Source organism: Ammodytes marinus (genome assembly GCF_949987685.1).
Source record: "Ammodytes marinus genome assembly, chromosome: 1".
In the NCBI taxonomy this organism is placed as follows: Eukaryota; Metazoa; Chordata; class Actinopteri; order Uranoscopiformes; family Ammodytidae; genus Ammodytes; species Ammodytes marinus.
Window position 1 is genome coordinate 25,308,271 of NC_137230.1, and position 18,456 is coordinate 25,326,726.

General features: G+C 40.8%; 2 protein-coding genes across 2 annotated transcripts in view; one reads left to right on the plus strand and one right to left on the minus strand.

Annotated features, from left to right (window-relative positions):
* Window positions 1-790: 790 nt before the first annotated feature.
* Window positions 791-12,599, plus strand: kctd3 (potassium channel tetramerization domain containing 3; the record flags this gene model as incomplete). The annotated part of the gene is made up of 19 exons (XM_080025513.1): window positions 791-861; window positions 1,460-1,513; window positions 2,729-2,774; window positions 3,445-3,518; window positions 3,636-3,694; window positions 4,418-4,498; window positions 4,678-4,833; window positions 5,477-5,567; window positions 6,078-6,268; window positions 6,568-6,683; window positions 7,016-7,103; window positions 7,525-7,641; window positions 7,762-7,932; window positions 8,100-8,255; window positions 9,953-10,049; window positions 10,278-10,471; window positions 10,669-10,807; window positions 10,979-11,101; window positions 11,588-12,599. 19 exons carry the CDS (start codon window positions 791-793, stop codon window positions 12,186-12,188), a joined length of 2,625 nt encoding a protein of 874 aa, XP_079881639.1. The 3' UTR covers window positions 12,189-12,599.
* A 5,613-nt stretch (window positions 12,600-18,212) lies between these two features.
* ush2a (Usher syndrome 2A (autosomal recessive, mild)) overlaps window positions 18,213-18,456 on the minus strand; it is a gene marked incomplete at both ends in the record, with an annotated part of 196,702 nt that continues 196,458 nt past the window's right edge. The window contains one exon of the mRNA XM_080028654.1: window positions 18,213-18,302. Coding sequence (XP_079884780.1) covers window positions 18,213-18,302 — 90 coding nt within the window. The remainder of the gene's footprint in view (window positions 18,303-18,456) is intronic.

An 18,456-nucleotide genomic window follows, 5' to 3' on the forward strand; every position in this document is an offset into this window, starting at 1 on the left:
TGACTGTCATTACATTGAATACAATGTTTAAAATACCTCTATATAACTTAGGCGTTAGCGTAGTTTTGGGGGGCCAATAACGCACAACAAGGCATGGCGTGGTTGCTGTCTTCATAAAATCAAGCGCACTCAATTTTGATCGTGATGGGGAGCAGCCAGCAGCTCGACGAACAGTCAAGATTGTTCACATAGGCTACGTAATGATAGTTTTGGTGGCAGCGTTTCGTGAAAGATGATACACCTTTGCTATAATAATTATGTATCTACAACTCACATATTCACAAAACGCATTAAAATATAAACAAACACTATATGTTTTACCTAAAACAGAAGACTAAGGGCCCAATTAGGTGGTTTAGGCGAAAGCGGAAGTTGTCGGACATGAACACTCTCGCCTCTCTTGTAGACGGTTGTACAGCTGTTTCACGTTGCTAACATTCTGCGCAAGATGTTATGCACGATTTGGTTACATGCAAGGCACTGGCAGTGATGCAAACAAGCCCTGCAGGAAAATAAAGGAATTATTGTGCGACTGCCTTGTGGATGAAAAGCTCCCCCTGTATTGCTACGCCCACTATGAGGAGGCTTTACGACATGGACGCTGTCCGCATAGGGTGCATATAGCGGATATTTTATGGAAGGTGGGACGAGGGAGAGGCTGTGAGGCTGAGGAGTCGGGACATCGGCTGAGCCGGGGAGAGGAGCGTTAGCAAGCTAGTTTCGTGACAGACAGGGCTATAACGGAAGAGTGACTCTCCTCCCGTACAGTAGCCCGTCGGTTCGCTCCATCATGGCTACGAATGGCAACAATTTAACGCCTGGGATGGGAGATATCATCCAGTTAAACGTCGGCGGAACGAGGTAAGATCCGTCAACAGGACAACTCAACAGATGATAGTCATCATTTGGGGAATTTGAGCGGTGGCTACGTACGTCTCTGATGATATCTGCATTGACAAGCAGCCATGGATGTTGCTGGAGTAGATACACAACTCCAGGTTGTGTCTAGTCCAGCAACTTCATTACGATTCTTCTCATTTTCTTTCTTTCTCACTCACTCACTCACTCACTCACTCACTCACTCACTCACTCACTCACTCACTCACTCACTCACTCACACACACACACACACACACACACACACACACACACACACACACACACACACACACACACACACACACACACACACACACACACACACACACACACACACACACACACACACACACACACTGGGGTTTTCTTATCATTCAAACTAAACGCACTGTACATCTATATGCCTATTACAACATTGATGCAATGCGATTAACTTCCTCAGCAAGGCAATCCCAAGAATGACATACCTCTTGGTCAAGAAATTATCCATCCACAATTTTTCATGCTCCTGACATTTAGGGTTACTTACTGACCCCAAATATTCTTCACATCATTATACTGTTGTGTCTTTATGTTGTAGATTCTGCACCTCCAGACAGACCCTGATGTGGGTCCCGGACTCTTTCTTCTCAAGGTTGGTTAAATGTTGTTGGCACATGGACTCTTCTTCAAAAGCAGATGAAGTTTGGAATAGATCTGGCCTGTTTGCACAAAGGCTATTCCCACCTCATCTCTAATGAGAATCTTGCTATCCAAGTCGTATTGTGAAATGTTATTATTTCTGCTTTTCCCTTCTGGAATTAATTTAAGTACTAGCAACCTTTGTCCATCATTGAGTGTCTACTATGAAGAACATATGGAGTTGATTTGATTTGATTTGATTACATTTATTTCAGACATATCAAACATACAAAACAAAATGAAAAGCATGGAAATACAATAAACTAAAATTATGTTTTCACAAAAAAATAAAAAATAAAAGAAAACAAATTATCTGTATTGCTGAGATATGCCTGAAAAGGAGCAGGAAGAAGTATACACTTATTTAATCCTACCCCTTTTCCATAGTAAAATAAATAAATAAATAAAAATTTAAATTAAATTAAAAACTGATGTTCCATAATCTCGTCCATGGCTTTCTTTATATTCCAATCTTGTGATGGATTCCAATTACAGTCTGCTATGATTGGAGTGAGGTAGGAAAATAAAGTCAGTTGTAGATTGAAATGGTGAGGCAGAAGTCTTGTACTCATCCATCCAGTATCAAATATGGACACTGTGACAGAGGGCCATGCCTTGTTTTAAGGTTTTTTTGGGATCAAGAATGTAACATTACAAATAGCTGGACTAAATATATATGTTTTAGTTTATTTGGGTATTTTCACATGTTTCTAGTGAGTTATATATGTGTGATTCCTGCCCTTGAGGGAAGCCCAATGTTAACGTGAAACAGCCGATTGGGGCCGGGCAAATACCAGCCGTAACAAACTCAAACAGTGGACTGAGCTCACAGTTTGACAGCAGTCAAGTAGTAGTGCTAAATGCCGGTGCCTGCCAGTGCACCTGTCTGCCTGCATGTCATTCTCTCTGCCCCCAGCTGTCTGCAGTGTGAAGTCAATGTTAAGCGGTTCTTCATACAAACATGCAGGACATACTGATGCAGGACTGTGCTGTAGTTCAAAGTCAACAAGTGAGGGCATTTGTTGCTGTGCAGATCATCTGTGTGTTTGCTTCAGCTGGTGGTAACACTGCTGGTAAATGGAAATTGAGAAGTGCTTCGGTTACCTATACACTGTGTGTGTGTGTGTGTGTGTGTGTGTGTGTGTGTGTGTGTGTGTGTGCTTCGCAGTTTGCTGAGTGGAAGGATATCCACTCTGCGGGATGAAACTGGAGCTGTGAGTATAGCCTTTGTTGGTTCTTATTTGTAGGACAGCATCTGCTCCCAGCACATAGGACGTCACGTCATTTTCTCTGTTGTGCCGCAATTTACTGAAATATGATGCATGGCCCTAAAATTACAGTATATGTGAATGTGTCAAATAACAAATAAGATAGGGCATAATAGTCTTTGAGAACATATGAGACAAATGCTGTGTCGCAGTCAATGTTTTCAATTATTTAATTTCATCCACTTGTTAATATGATGTCATTGTTAGGCCAATACGATCTCAGAAAGTGGTGAAACAGCCCATTGTTTTGTGAAAGCAAAACCAAAGTTATAACTTTTAGAGAGGAAAGCTGAAAATCCTCTGGAATAAGCAGATGTTTTGCCTTTTTGCTCAATATATTTCATTACTGTAAATAATTACTGATTTTAGCACTTACATTTTGGGCAATTAATTAATCATCCAATCATCTCAGAACTATTTTAGTGCTCTGTAAACATTTTTACTCCATTGACCAAATAATTTTCCTGCAGTGACAATAAAGTTTAACCTGAACATTACTTCCCTGGTAACACACTACATGACAGTACAATCATTTGATTAGGAACTAATTACTTTCCTTTATTTGCTGATATGAGGCTGTGCCTTTACATCACATTATGTGTTCCTCCACTTCCAGATATTTATTGACAGAGACCCTACAGCTTTTGCACCAATTTTGAATTTCCTCCGAACCAAAGAATTGGACCTGCGGTAAGAAGTCCTAATACTTTTCAGATAATAACCCCAGATGTTAATTGTATGAAATATTTGTGTTTAATTTCAACCATGGTCTCACAGAGCTTACTAATGCTTCTTTTCTCTCTGTAGGGGTGTCAACATCAGTGTCCTGCGACATGAAGCAGAGTTTTACGGAATAACCCCTTTAGGTGTGTTGCTGTGCATAGGCTTTGGAGGAAATGGAAGTAGCAGCCTGTTCTTAGCACAGACAGTGACCTCATAATACACCTGCCCTATATCAAAGGGCAGTGCATTGTTGTTGCAAAGCTTGTCTTCAGCACACAGTTTGAACAGTTATAGTACAATTGAACTATGTTAAAGTGTTTACTGTCAAGTCAAATGTTGTTTTTGGCTTTAAATACAACATGAGTCGCTCACAACCTTATTACTTTTAGTTCCATGCACTGTAATGTTTGTTTTACTTCCTGTTTCAGTGTTTGTAACTTCCCTGCATTGTCTGTGTACTTGGCAAATAATGGGAAAGTTACCTTTGTGTAAACTGCCCCCCTACTTAAAATCCTAATATGCACAGCAATACATTTCAGTATAATACAATTCTTAGCAAGTAGTTACAATACAAAAATGACATACAATTTAATTTACAGTTGATTGCGCCAGCTCAAGTCATGTTTGACAGTAATTAATTAAGAAAGTCACATCATGTTCCTCTTGTCATCATGGACTTTGTGTGTGTGTGTGTGTGTGTGTGTGTGTGTGTGTGTGTGTGTGTGTGTGTGTGTGTGTGTGTGTGTGTGTGTGTGTGTGTGTGTGTGTGTGTGTGTGTGTGTGTGTGTGTGTGTGTGTGTGTGTGTGTGTGTGTGTGTGTGTGTGTGTGTGTGTGTGTGTGTGTGTGTGTGTGTGTGTGTTTGCAGTACGGCGCCTGCTGCTGTGTGAGGAGCTGGACCGCTCATCATGTGGAAGTGTTCTCTTCCATGGTTACCTGCCGCCCCCAGGTAAAGACGTGACATGAGTGAAGTTCACTGAAAATAGAGTAAACAAACTTTACCATTATATTCAATTGATGTTCCTTGCAGGAATGAAACAAATTGGGTTTTTTAGTCACAGAAAACTACACAAATACAAACCAGCAGAACTTTCTATTTATTAATCCTATTGTATCTTTCCTTGACAGCCATCCCTGGCCGTAAACTGAGCCCTGTCTGCGCAGCCTCTGGCTCCACTGATGAGCGGCCGAGTCCGAGTGGAGCGGAGGGCTTCACCCGTGTTGGTCCCCCTCCTCACCCTTCTCTCTCTGGCACGCCTGGAACAGACAGCCACCACAAACTGCGTCAGTAAATAAAATAACAAGTAGCAATGATATTGTTTGGATAGTGACTTGTAAGCAGGACTATGAGCAGCACTTCACACCTCACAGACCGTGTACTGCATGTGCTGTAGTGCGCAGCAGATCATGTCTTTCTTTGACCATGTTTCTAGATGTTCCTATGTGTGTCACATTTGTATGTGTGCGCGAGTAAGAGAGGATAGTACATGTGCTGTTTAGGCTCGTCCACATCTGTGAGTGTGCATTAATGCTGGAGCTAATGTGATCTGACATCCTTTTAGCGCACTGACTAACAGGACTGGTTGAGCTAGCCTAGTTTCTCATCAGCCGGTTTTCTGTTGAGAATATAATGAGCTGCAATAAATTGCTCACATTTCCATTCAATTCTGTAATTTAGAAAATGACAAAAATGTGAAAGTGAATAAGAAAGAAATTCATTCTGATAACATGGCTAAAAAAGCTTTGTGTTTATGTGTGTGTGTGTGTGTGTGTGTGTGTGTGTGTGTGTGTGTGTGTGTGTGTGTGTGTGTGTGTGTGTGTGTGTGTGTGTGTGTGTGTGTGTGTGTGTGTGTGTGTGTGTGTGTGTGTGTGTGTGTGTGTGTGTGTGTGTGTGTGTGTGTGTGTGTGTGTGTGTGTGTGTGTTCAGGTCCCGTGGTTGACCCCAGGAAGGTGCTGATTATAGCGGGACACCACAACTGGATTGTCGCAGCTTATGCACACTTTGTTATCTGTTACAGGTAATGCTGCCACAACATGGTCAGTTAAAACATCGCCATCCACTCTTTATTTCAAAGTGGGAGAGTTAGATTTAATTATTTATGATGGGAAGTTGGAGTCATTATGCCTCGTGTGTCTCACATTTCTCACTAAATGCTCCTACAATATATCAGTACTAGTGCACAAGCTGGTTTCTACAAGCTGGTTATTCTGAACATTTAAACTTCTGATACAGTTGGGAGTGAATTTTGATATGCCTCACAAAGAGGCTTAATATGAGGTAAAGATAAAAGTAACCTCAATGAAATTCAGTGAATAAAAGGTGCCAAAATGTTTCTGCCATACGGCTCTATATATGTGCGTGTTTTTGCAACACTGATTGTTATTTGTTGATGAAATCTCAAACTGTACCACATTGTTTATAAATGTCCTTTCCATCAAAATGATGAAACAGTGTATTATGGTTAATCCTTTGAGTCAGAATAAGAATTGAAGTAAGCTGTTTGTCTGTGTGTGTGCTCTCACTACAGGATAAAGGAATCGACTGGATGGCAGCAGGTGTTCTCCTCCCCGTACCTCGACTGGACCATTGAACGCATCGCACTCAACGCCAAAGTGGTAGGTGGGCCGCACGGTGATAAGGACAAGATGGTGGCCGCCGCGTCTGAGAGCAACATCATTCTGTGGAACATTCAAGATGGAGGCAATGGCAATGAGATAGGTAGGCAGAGAGTCACTGAAGGTTTAATCAGGGGTTTCTACTGACGCTACTGGACTTTAGGAAGTGGGATTTAGTCAGGAAACTGATCTCTCAAATTCTGCAGGGATGGTAAAGAATGTTACTTTGTAAAAAATTGGGCTACTTGAAAATATAACATATTCACTTGCTTCCGAAATAATATTTGTATTTGTGGCCCCTTTGACCTCCTGCAAACTCTGTGTCACAGCCTTCAGTCAACACTCACTCTCCCCAAGTACACAACTGTACACTAACTCCTACCTCTCCCCCTTCCACCCCAGGTGTATTCAGTCTCGGCGTACCTGTGGATGATCTCTTCTTCATTGGGAACCAGCTGGTTGCTACAAGCCATACGGGGAAGGTTGGGGTGTGGAATGCTGTCACACAACACTGGCAGGTAGGAGGGTGGGTGTGTGTGTGTGTGTGTGTGTGCGTGCGTGTGTGTGCGTGTGTGTGTGTGTGTGCACAAGATGTACAGAGATGGTCGAGGAGTGGTTAAACATGTTTGTGTTTGACTGTTCTACTCGGTGAGCGAACATTATATTAAGATTATGGGGCCTCAGTGAGTGTGTTTTTTAAGTGCATTTTTCTTGCCTTTTTGTATCCTGTTTGCCTGCATTCCACGGAGTATGTGCTATTAATGGAGAGACTACATGGAATGACACTGAACTGATCTGTTCACCTTTCTGTGTGTGTGTGTGTGTGTGTGTGTGTGTGTGTGTGTGTTAGGTTCAAGATGTGGTTCCTATTACCAGTTGTGACACAGCAGGATCCTTCCTATTACTGGGCTGCAACAATGGCTCCATCTACTACATCGGTACACATAGACACACACACGCACACACACACAGTAACCCAGCATCCTTCTGCAACGCAGCTTATTGGATTTTTGTGAAGTTAGGAAAGTCGAATGGAAGTAACTGGGACAAAAGAACCAACAATAATTTTTATCTAAAGAATCTTGAGTCAATAATTGCAAATACTATGGATCCAGATTTCATCGAATGCTGTCAAAGCTAAACAAATTAAGGGGGCGCCCTTAGCTTAGTTGGTAGGGCGTCCCCCCCATGGGCCTCGGCCAGCAGCGGACCCGGGTTCGATTCCAGCCCGCGGTCGTTCTCTGCATGTCACTCCCCTCTCTGCCCCATTTCAACTCTGTCTCTACACTATCAATAAAGCATAACAATGCCAAAAAAAAGCTAAACAAATTAAAATGTCACTTACATTTTTTTTTCCAGACATGCAAAAGTTTCCACTGAGGATGAAAGATAATGATCTTCTAGTGACGGAGCTTTATCATGACCCTTCAAACGATGCCATCACTGCGCTGTCTGTCTACCTCACTCCTAAAACCAGTCAGTAGAAAATCCTGCACATAAATGTGTTTTTTTGCCCATTTCCACTGGGACAAATTGAACATTACTCACACAGTTACTGAGCTGACATAAAACTGTTGTGTGTGTTTTTACGTTAAGGTGTGAGTGGGAACTGGATAGAGATAGCCTACGGGACCAGCAGTGGTGCGGTGAGAGTGATCGTGCAACACCCGGAGACAGTGGGATCGGGCCCGCAGCTCTTCCAGACGTTCACCGTGCACAGGAGCCCCGTGACAAAGATTATGCTGTCGGAGAAACACCTGGTGTCAGGTGAGTAAAGGATAGTAACAGAGGATTAGACAGACAGATGACAGATGATAGAGGGATGACTGAGGGAGATGGAGCAGGTCGTAATCTCCAAATCTCTTCTTCATGTGTTTGCACCTGGTTGTTTCCTGTGCAACTGGAATCTCGTTTGTTGTTTCTGCGTGGGTCAGTGTGTGCGGACAACAACCATGTTCGGACGTGGACGGTGACTCGGTTCAGAGGGATGATCTCTACCCAGCCTGGCTCCACCCCTCTGGCTTCCTTCAAAATACTTTCCCTGGAGGAGACGGAGAGCCACGGGAGCTACTGCTCTGGGAACGATATAGGTGAGTTAAAAGGTGGAGTCAGCCATTCTGGAGGACGCTTGTTTTCAAAATCACTTTTGAAAACAAGCGTGAAAAAGTGAATATCTCCTCACAATCTGCTACCTGTCAGTACTGTGTTTTAATTGAAAAAAATCCAGTGTTAATACAAAGCCTAGGCTCTGTTAATGGGCATGTTGCTAGCTACGTTGGGCCCCTTTGTTTACATACCCTTTTACAGGGCCATCTTTGTCTTCTGTCTTCAACTTTTTGCACTTGTTTTTCTATAAACACTTAATATTGATACACTGGGATAAAATACATATTTATGACATGAAATATTAATTTTTTATATGAAATCAATACCAGGTCATTTAATGTGTACAATTATTTTTTATAAATCAACAAGACTAATTCAATTTTAATATGAACAGGTGCATAGCGCCACCTACTGCACTGTAGGTCCATTACAATTAACACTCAATTATCAATAGAAGTCTACTTGATTAAACCATATCAACAAAAAGAATATAAATGAATTGCCTTGCATATTACCATTATTTTGGTAAATTAAAGACCTTCTAGGTTCCTATTTTCCCTACTTGAAATTATATTTTTGATATAAAATCAATGAATTCAATTGTGTACAATTAATTAAAAAAATATAAGGTAGCTTTATTAATTTACTGTTTACAATTAGTTTTTATATATCAACAAGAACAATTAAATTTAAAAAAGAACATACAATAAATGCTCTGTGCAGTTAATAATTATATATTTTCCATAAGGACTAAGGACTTTATTTACGTTATATATATCCACTAACAAAAATAATATACTGTATATTCTCTCAATAATCTTGATCTACATGAAAAGGAATTTTGACCACTTTATCAAGTTTTGGAGAGCTCCACAAACAACCTAGGTAATGGAGAGCCACTTCCCTGGTGTCAGAAATGGGCGTGGTTAAATATGGAGTCACTTGGAAAATCAGACAAAATTTCTGAAACCTTGTTCAGCTTTACATCGATAATGGATTAGTTTCAAATATCTCTGTGCCTTATGGCGATCTGGTGCCAGAGACTGGCACCAGATCTGATGACAAGTTAGGAGATTGGACTATTCGGATTGGCCCATGGAGTCTCATCGCTGCATTGAGAGGCTGAACACATTGGTTTACCACGTTTTTAAAAAAGGGGGAAAAGGTTGGCCGCACTTTTATAGTGTGTGGTATTTTATGGGAAATTCTAAGGGCCAGTACACGTTTTGTTCGGGCCAGTAGGCCTAGATTCTTAACCCCTGTTGCCTGACTAAGTGCCAAATGACATTATTGTTGGTCCCTGTACAGTATTAACTTCATTTCAGTAAAAGGACTGTGGTTGCATGATTGTTGTATATAATTGGAGGTGTAGTTTAAGGGGCAGGGGGCCACAAGTTCCAGGAACTATTTATATGATTGTGCGCATCTGAAACATCAGAGTGCATAATATTGAAATAGTAAGAAGTTATTGTTCTGTAAAAGGCATACTGTAGATGACGAATACATAGACAACTACGGGAATCTATTTAACCCTGACGTCATACTGTTCATATTCTATAGCTTTACAGTATGGTCCTTCAATTTTGACCAAGCCCAAGACGCCTATCTGTCCCAGGCTGAAATTTAATTTAGCAAATGCTTCTTCTGTCAACCCAAGTAACATTGTGTTTTCTGCTCCCAGGTCCATTTGGAGAGCGAGACGATCAGCAGGTTTTCATACAGAAGGTGATCCCCATCACCCAGAAACTGTATGTGAGGCTCTCGTCTACAGGGAAGAGGTAGAATATTTTCCATCTGGCTCACTCTTTTCAGTTCAGTTTCTGACTCTTGGTCAGTTTTGGCTTTTACTGTCATGAACCTATTCTTTAAATTTCTTTCACATTATTATTCCACTTCTCTGTTAGCATTTGCTGCTTCTGTTTGGCCTTTTTGTGTTTGCATGCTTAATCTTAAAGTGTGTGTGTGTGTGTGTGTGTGCGCGCACGTACGTTCGTGTTTTTCATCAGAATCTGTGAAGTGCAGTCAGTGGATGGGACCACCATCTGTTGCTTCATGGTACGGGAGTGTGAGGGTTCCAGCCGCATGGGGTCACGACCTCGGCGCTACCTGTTCACCGGTCAAGGCAACGGCAGCATCCAGATGTGGGACCTGACCACTGCCATGGACAACGCTAACAAAGGAGAGGAGAGGAAGAGAGAGGGTGAGGAGGAAACGGACATGGATAGGGGGAGAAAGAAAGGAAGATGGCTACAGTACAGTACAGTAAATCTATCCAGACATTACAACAAGACTTAGATGCCGGCTATACAGTGGATCATTTCTAGGATTAAATATAACTGTTTCTTTTGATGAAATGCTGTATACGTGTGTTTCTGAAGCTGCTCCTGTGTTTGATAGATGTAGGTGGACCTTCAGAGGAGGAGCTCCTGCAGCTGTTGGACCAGTGTGACCTGAGCACCTCCCGCTGTGCCACACCAAATATCAGTCCCGCCCCCTCTCTGCTGCACCAAACACGGCTCAGAGAATCCTGCTCCAGGTGAGCACACTTAAACACACACACACACACACACACACACACACACACACACACACACAGAGACACACACACACGGATACATCCATCTGTTGCAATACCAAGATCACGATAAATAACATCCATTCCACCACATGGTTGTCGACTAATATTTACTCTTACATTTTATTAAAGTCTGCAGTTACAGGCTCAGGAGCCCATTCCAGAGAGCCAGGCTACTTACGGAGCTGTGCGACCCTACAGAGAAAGCCCCCTGCTGGCCCGCGCACGGCGAACCGAGTCCTTCCACAGCTACCGGTGAGATAATGTTTGTCTCAGTGTGTAGGAATATTAAAGGGTCGCTTCACCCGTGGTACAAAAACAAAAGAAAGACAATGCTTCAGTGCACTTGATTCTTTTTTTGATTTGTTTGAGTTATATTTATGTGGTATGCACCACAAATGGAAATCCATTCACCTCTATTGTGTTGGGGTGGTGGTGGCAGAACTTTCATGACGAATATCTCAAAGCCTAAAACCAATTAATACAAAACAATGATCTCAAGCTAGATACTTAAAAAGGTAACAAAGATTTAAGCCAATGTGTAGCTAATCAGGTATGGACAGAGCAGGGAGAGATGGGAAAAATATGCAGTGCAGAAGTGAGGAAATACAGTCTTCCCACGTGCCATTCGTGATAATAATCTGGTTATCTTTGGAGAATTCAGAATTTTCCTGCATTTTCGTTCATGTATATCTATCCACCCACTAGTAACTGACTCCATCCTTATACTTCTTTCTATAGAGACTTCCAGAACTTCAGCCTGAGTCGGGGTGTCCTGGACAGCACCGGGCCCACGTCCACACAGGGCCCCAGCCAGCACACCCCAGATGCCCGCCGCTCGCTGTGTGACTTTGGGCCTGACGACGGTGAGAGGAGAGGCTCAGTCATGGAGCTCTGGGCTTACCGCACGGCCACTTCTTCCAGCTCCGGAGCCACAACCATCGGAGCTACTACGACCACCGCTGGCGTCTGCGGGGTTAATGCTGCGGAAGGCGGACAGGACACGTCTCCACAACAACCTCCCCCCGACAGCCCTGTTCCCGGAGGTGACGTCAGGCGAAAGGTACACCAGCCGCAGACAGAGGAGGGAGGAGAAGGGTTGGGATCAGGGGTGGAGCTGGGTGTGAGGAAGAGGGGAGTACTGGACGGTGCAGGCTTTCTGGGGAGGAAGAAGGCTCCCCCAGTACCACACCTCTCCTCCCTGCCCTCCACCTCTGACGCTGGTGGCAGCAGCGACTCTTCCTCCAACGCCTCCCCCTCCCCAACCAAACTGGCTTCATCCACCTCGCCGCGACACAGGAAGTTGGCCCCTGAGCCATCCAATCAGGACAGCAGCCTGTGACGGCAGAATTCTTTATTTTTTTTTAGATCCTGTAGGTGCATGTCGGAGAGAGGATGAGGCCTTCGTATCACAGCAGAGGGAAGAATGTGGCATCAGCTGCAGGAAACAACTTCAGATGCTTTTTAATTCCACTTTCCACTCCACCCTAACAGTGTTTTTTTTTGTGTGTGGTGGTGTGGTTCATGACGGAACTGGATAAAAGAGCTTCTTCTTTTGGGACTTCAAACAAGATGCTACCATCTTTGAATGAGTCTGTGTCTCAGGACAAATTTCCTTTACCCTCAGTTTGCTTCCTACCCTTTTTATTATTTAATTCAGTGAAAAACATTGGTGTCATTTGTTTGACTACACAATCTGACATGAAGAAGCAGTCACAACATCCCAAGTGTAACAGCATACCCATATCAACCAGGCCAGCAATGCATTTTGTTTCTTGATCTTATCTATATCTCACACTTCTAAAATCTGCTGGGTACCTACTATCTCTGTTTGCTTTTGGCATTTGCTTCATGTTGTCTTAACAGATTGGCCACGAGATGAATACTTTCAGGCTCATGTCTGCTGGAGAACTGCTGCCATTGGTATCTCTCCCTGTGTTGATGTTGTTAACTCAAGAATATGGAAAAACAAAGCAAAACAAAGCACAGTACTTGTTGGGTTTCAGGCTATATGTAAGGGATGCTTTATCCCATATCTCTAACAAATGGGAGAACAATATAATTAACAAAGGCACACCTTGTACTTTTATCAGATTACAAAAGTGTTTTTATGGATTTAGATACTACTTTTGTTCAGAACCTGACCTAAATTCAAGCTTACATGAAACATGTGCTTTTCAAACAGAAAGACCCATATAGAAAATGTGTTGATAGACGACTAACATTATTATTTGACTTTTAGATTTGTTGGTTAAATGACCCAATTACAAAAAATACTAACAAAAAAGCAGCAAAACCAACAGATGTTTAAATTACATTGTTTGTGATTGACCAAACAATGAATAGACTTATTGTTTTAAGCATTAGTTCCATATACATTTGTCAAAGCATTCCTTGAGAGACAGAACTCAGATGATAGTCGTGCCGTTAATTTTGTTACTTCATCTTACCTTAGGCATGCTACCCTGGCCATAATCTTGGCAGCTACTTGGATCCTAATGCAGCCAGAGACACAATGGTTATTGTTGTTGAAGCAATGACACTAAAAGCCAACAGTCTGACAGCTCAGCGACAACTATGCAACAATGGAATTAAGATGCAGAACAGCTCAACCAACACTTTGGGTTGTGGTTTCCACAACATGCCATATGCTGATATGTTGTATACATAGTAGTTACAGGCCAACTGCATTTTGATCTGCTTGTACCTGCTTTTTTAACAGCAGACATTTTGACTTGCTATAGCAGGGAAAGCACAGGTGAAACTATTTGCAATACTGAAGGCTCAGTTCCATCAAGTGTTCCAGTCATTCATGACGAGCCAACATGCACAATACCAGGACGCTGAAACTAGCTCACCTAAATGGAATGCGGCCGTTTTTAAAAATGTTACAGTGATGTCTGTGCTTTTCCTGCTATGACACGTACACACGTTTGCTGTGAAATCCAATGCAGCAATTGGACACATGTTCATGAAAAATATCTAAATGTGAATTTGAAAACACATTGTAACTGGAACAGTTTGAGGGAAGTTTTTCATCGATTCAAAATCTCAAATTAACACTAACAATATAGACTTTTATATCTATGACTTTTCCTTGATGTCGAAACAGTGAGAAATCTTTCGGTACATGTTTTATCGCTATTCTGAAAGTTAGAAAGATAAATGGTTACTGTCGCAAGATCACACTAATTATTATTTATGTATATATTTTTTTTTACACTATATCACACAATATACCTACACTCAGTTCAATACAAGGGCCTACACTACATCACTTTACTCCCTTTGAAACAGATGGTTAAATGTCTATGTTTTGTTTTGGATGATTGTTGCAGTGCCTTATTTAACTTATTTTACCAACCTGTTTGTGAGTTTTCTTTCTGACCAAAAGCTTGTGAAGACTCAGCTCATTGTAAAGCCACGTAACAGACCTGTCCACTCTTTGGATTTGACTAGAATCGTGCCATGACCATAGATAGTAAATAGGCCATGACAGATTTACACCAGACCAAATTACATTTTAATGAGTGATGGCTGGAATTGATAGGCATTACATATTAAATCATCAGCCTCTATTGTAAATTGTAAATTATCTTGAGATAGATTAAAACTGGAAAGGCCATCCTGCTTTCCGACACCTGGGGGATTTTTATCTATAGCTTGAACTTTGTACTTTTTAGTAGCACTTCCAATTAAAATATGAGTGTTTGCTCTTTAGTAAACAATAACAATGCACCTTGCCTTTGGTTATGATATAGTTGGGGAGACCTAAAAGGACAGCTTAAAGTCAAACGGAAGCAACCCTTAATTAGCATTGTCATTTTGTGAGCTTAGCCTGCGTCTTTACTGCTTGAACCCATCAGATCCACTGGCTGTTTGATGTGCATACATAAAGGTAACCAAGCCAGTTTTTGATCTACGGTACTCTTTGTGTTGCGACAACTGTTTGAAAAAAGAAAAAAAGGAAAAGAAAAGCTACATAGAGCAACAAAGAATGTCCTGAAATTATAATTAGCCAAATCCATCAGATGTATAATCTCTTTAAGTAGCTGATCATTTCAACATTATAAGCAGAACCATGTGGTCCCTGCCTGTACAGAGATGTAAATGTTGATACATTAACTAAGTAGACATACATATTGAGAACAAATCCTAATATGGATATGTTAATGTGTGTGATCGTGTGTTGATGCTTACACTGTTGTTCAGTACATATCGTTGATAATCATGCAATGCCTATATTGACATTATCATGCTATTGGACCTAACCACATTTGCACTTGCACTATTAAGACTAATATTAGAGTAACTTGCTAGTGTTTATTTTCTATATATATAAAAAATATTAAGTCTCAAGTGTATTTCAGCACCTATCTGTCTGTCTGTCATTACCTGTCGTCCCTCAGTTCCTCTCTGGCTATGTTTACACTATGTTCCAGCCAGATGTTAGTGAGCTAAAAGGAAAATGTGTTTTTTTCCCCTCCATATCTTTGTCCTACAGTGCTGAGCCATGATGAATATTATGTTGACGTTGAACTTTCAGAGCCACTGTTTTTATGCATTTTAAACTACACCTGCGTTCACTAAAACAGTGGGTCTGCGTTCCCCTTCTTGAACTCTCTGAAGATTAAGAGGTAAATTGACATTGATGAAATGCAGTTGAATTGTTGTGACTTGTATACAGACCAACAACAAAAGGTTAAGAGTTACTGAAAACCTTTCATCAATTATTTTGGATCTTAAATGTGAAAATGACTTTGAAAATAGTAATACAAACAAACTATCAGTGCTCAATGTTAATGAGTTTCAAGCACCTCAAGTGATATCAGTAGTTTCACATCTAAAGACTCAGTAAAAGGGGAAAACAGGCTGAAACAAATGCTGCCAGTGTCTGCTGAGTTTTTAGCGCATGGTTTGTGTGGATAGCCTGCCAAAGTGAGGATTTTTTGTTTTGTTTCAGCGTCAAAAGGTGTGTGTGTGTGTGTGAGTGTGTGTGTCTCCCAAGCGCTTTACTTTCACCAACCTTCCCATTCAGACAGTCTCCTCTCTGAGACGCCTTCTGTCCTCATTGTGATTTATGAGTTTAATAAAAGCCTGTGTGTGTTTGTGTGTGTGTAGCTCAGAGCCATACTGTCCCTTACAATCACTCGACAAGCTCTCTTTTCACAAGCTCTCCCTCCCTCCGTGGCTGACAAAAGCTGTGAATGTGGCTGTGAATGTTTTAGAAGTGCCCTTGTCAGACTGGTGTCCTTGAGCGAGGGCACAGTTGTTGCTGCCAGTTTGTTAATTTCAGACTTGAGCTTGATGTTCCCTTAAGGGACGCAGGAGCAAAACTAAATTACAGGCCCTCTGTGTTTGTGTGTGGTGAATACGTCTCTGAACTAACTCAGCAGAAAATAATTCCTAAAATGACGTTTGCACTTCAGCTTAATCACCACGACCAGTCCAAGTCTATGTGAGGAACAAGTATCTCAGTTGTGTCCGCAAGTGTGTTTGTCTCTCCTGTACGCACGCACACACACGCACACACACACACACGAATAGCATGCAAATTATTCAACTGTATGTGCAAACTAATATCTGTTCATAATTGTATTTGTACAAGTTAAAACTAATATTTAAAATCGAGGCACAATATTAACCTCATCATGGAACAACTATTCCTGTTTCACAAGTGACATCTTTTCATGTCTTTAATGTCCGAGTGTATTGTTGAAGTTCATGGTTTGAACATGCTTTGAAATACTGACATCTCCTCATCTCACGATGGAGTTAAATAACATTAAACTGTTAAAAGCTGACTTTGGCTCAGATCTGTTTTTTCACAGGAGCGCGGCTCTTAATTGTTGTGCTATAAGAATGAAAAGTGGAAAATAAATGTTGCATAAAAAAAGAATTATTTTTAGGATATGAAACTTACACTCAAGTTTGAAAGATATACTACAAAGGTATCAGATAGATGTACAGTATGGAGGGATTCTTGGACAACGATAATGCAAAAGGAATGTCTGTATCTATAATGACACAGCTGTTGCTTTGTGAACCACTGTAAATGGTTTAAAACTTGATGTGTTCATATTTCAAATATGCTTCAAATGAATTTAAGTAAAAACACAAATAGAAAATGCTTTTTTGACCATTATTTATAATTTCCCAGAAAACACAAAAAATATCAATGAATCATCTATAAATAAAACTTTTTACAACCATAAATAATACTGACAGTGTAAAAAAAAAGATAAAAAGGAAAAAGGTTCATAACAACACAGTAGGCCTCAATTTTGTACACAAAACCCATCATCATCACACAGAAACATCAACATTTTGTTCAAAGAAATGCCATTTCTACCATGTTTAGCTTAAAAAAATGAAAAGGCCAAATCAGTGGAATCCAAATAAAATCAATCTTTCATTCCTGCTGTAGCAGCCAAACAGGACATTGCAGAGAGTCTTAAACTTGCACAGAGTCTAAAAACAGACATTTAGTTTTACTACAACAAAGAAGGATTCCATTAGGTCCAGTTTTTTTTTGTATCTATTTAAACTGCAGTAAACAAATGTCTACAACTGGTACAGTAAAAATCTCAGATTGGACTTTCAAGTTACGACACATTATCACAACAATCAGACGGCACATATGTGATTCACAGCCACATTAACACATAAAAAAACTGTTGGCATTCTTTTTGTCATAAAACTAACACCAAGGCCATGTGTCCGTTTGGACTGACTAAAACCTTTCGACATTCATTGATTTCCAGACTGGTTTGATTCTGAATAGTGACAAGTAAACCGTTTATAGCGGATCTTTCTTTCTGCATAAATAAAATTACTAAACTATTAACAATTGGCAAGCAGAGTGAATTAAAATAAAAAAAAACGTTTTGCTGATAGTCATGAAGAACTTCTCTTGTTCTTAATCTCAGCAGGGTTTTTCATATATAACCTACTCTACACTTAAAATCCAGATATGGACATATTCAATTTGTAGCCTTTTTTTAAACTCACAACCTACACTAATCCCAGCTGACTGGGTCCTTATCTGTACTGTATTCATGGATGTCGAATCCCTGCCTCTACTCATGTAAAACACTATTAGCTCCCACAGGCCATTCCTATTCCCTGCCCCTCAGGTCTTTGGATCTGATCAATAATACATAATTAACACTGTCCCAGTACACTTTGAAAAGTGATTATTGGTCATCTTGGTCAACTTATTCACAATGGATGAACAATATTAACAAATATTTAATTAATACCCGTCCTGTTAGGCCCAATACCAGGTATGAATGTTTCACTGTAAGTCTGAATTGCGACATACCTATCATCATTGTGATACCTGATTAGACATTGGGATTGTGTCTTAAAGATGAGTGTCATTGAACATGGTGTGCTCTTTTTTCCCAGAATTTAAGGCCTTGATGGCGTCCACAAACTCATCTTCCTCCACATACTGAAAGAGAACACATCAGAAAGCAAAGGTGACACGTGATACTCTGTGGAGGGATATAAGGTATGTTGTGATGCCAATGTTTGTGTGCAGAATGAAGTCAGTTTCCTACACTTTGTCCTCTGAGATTGTGCTAAATTAATTTAAAATGTCATTT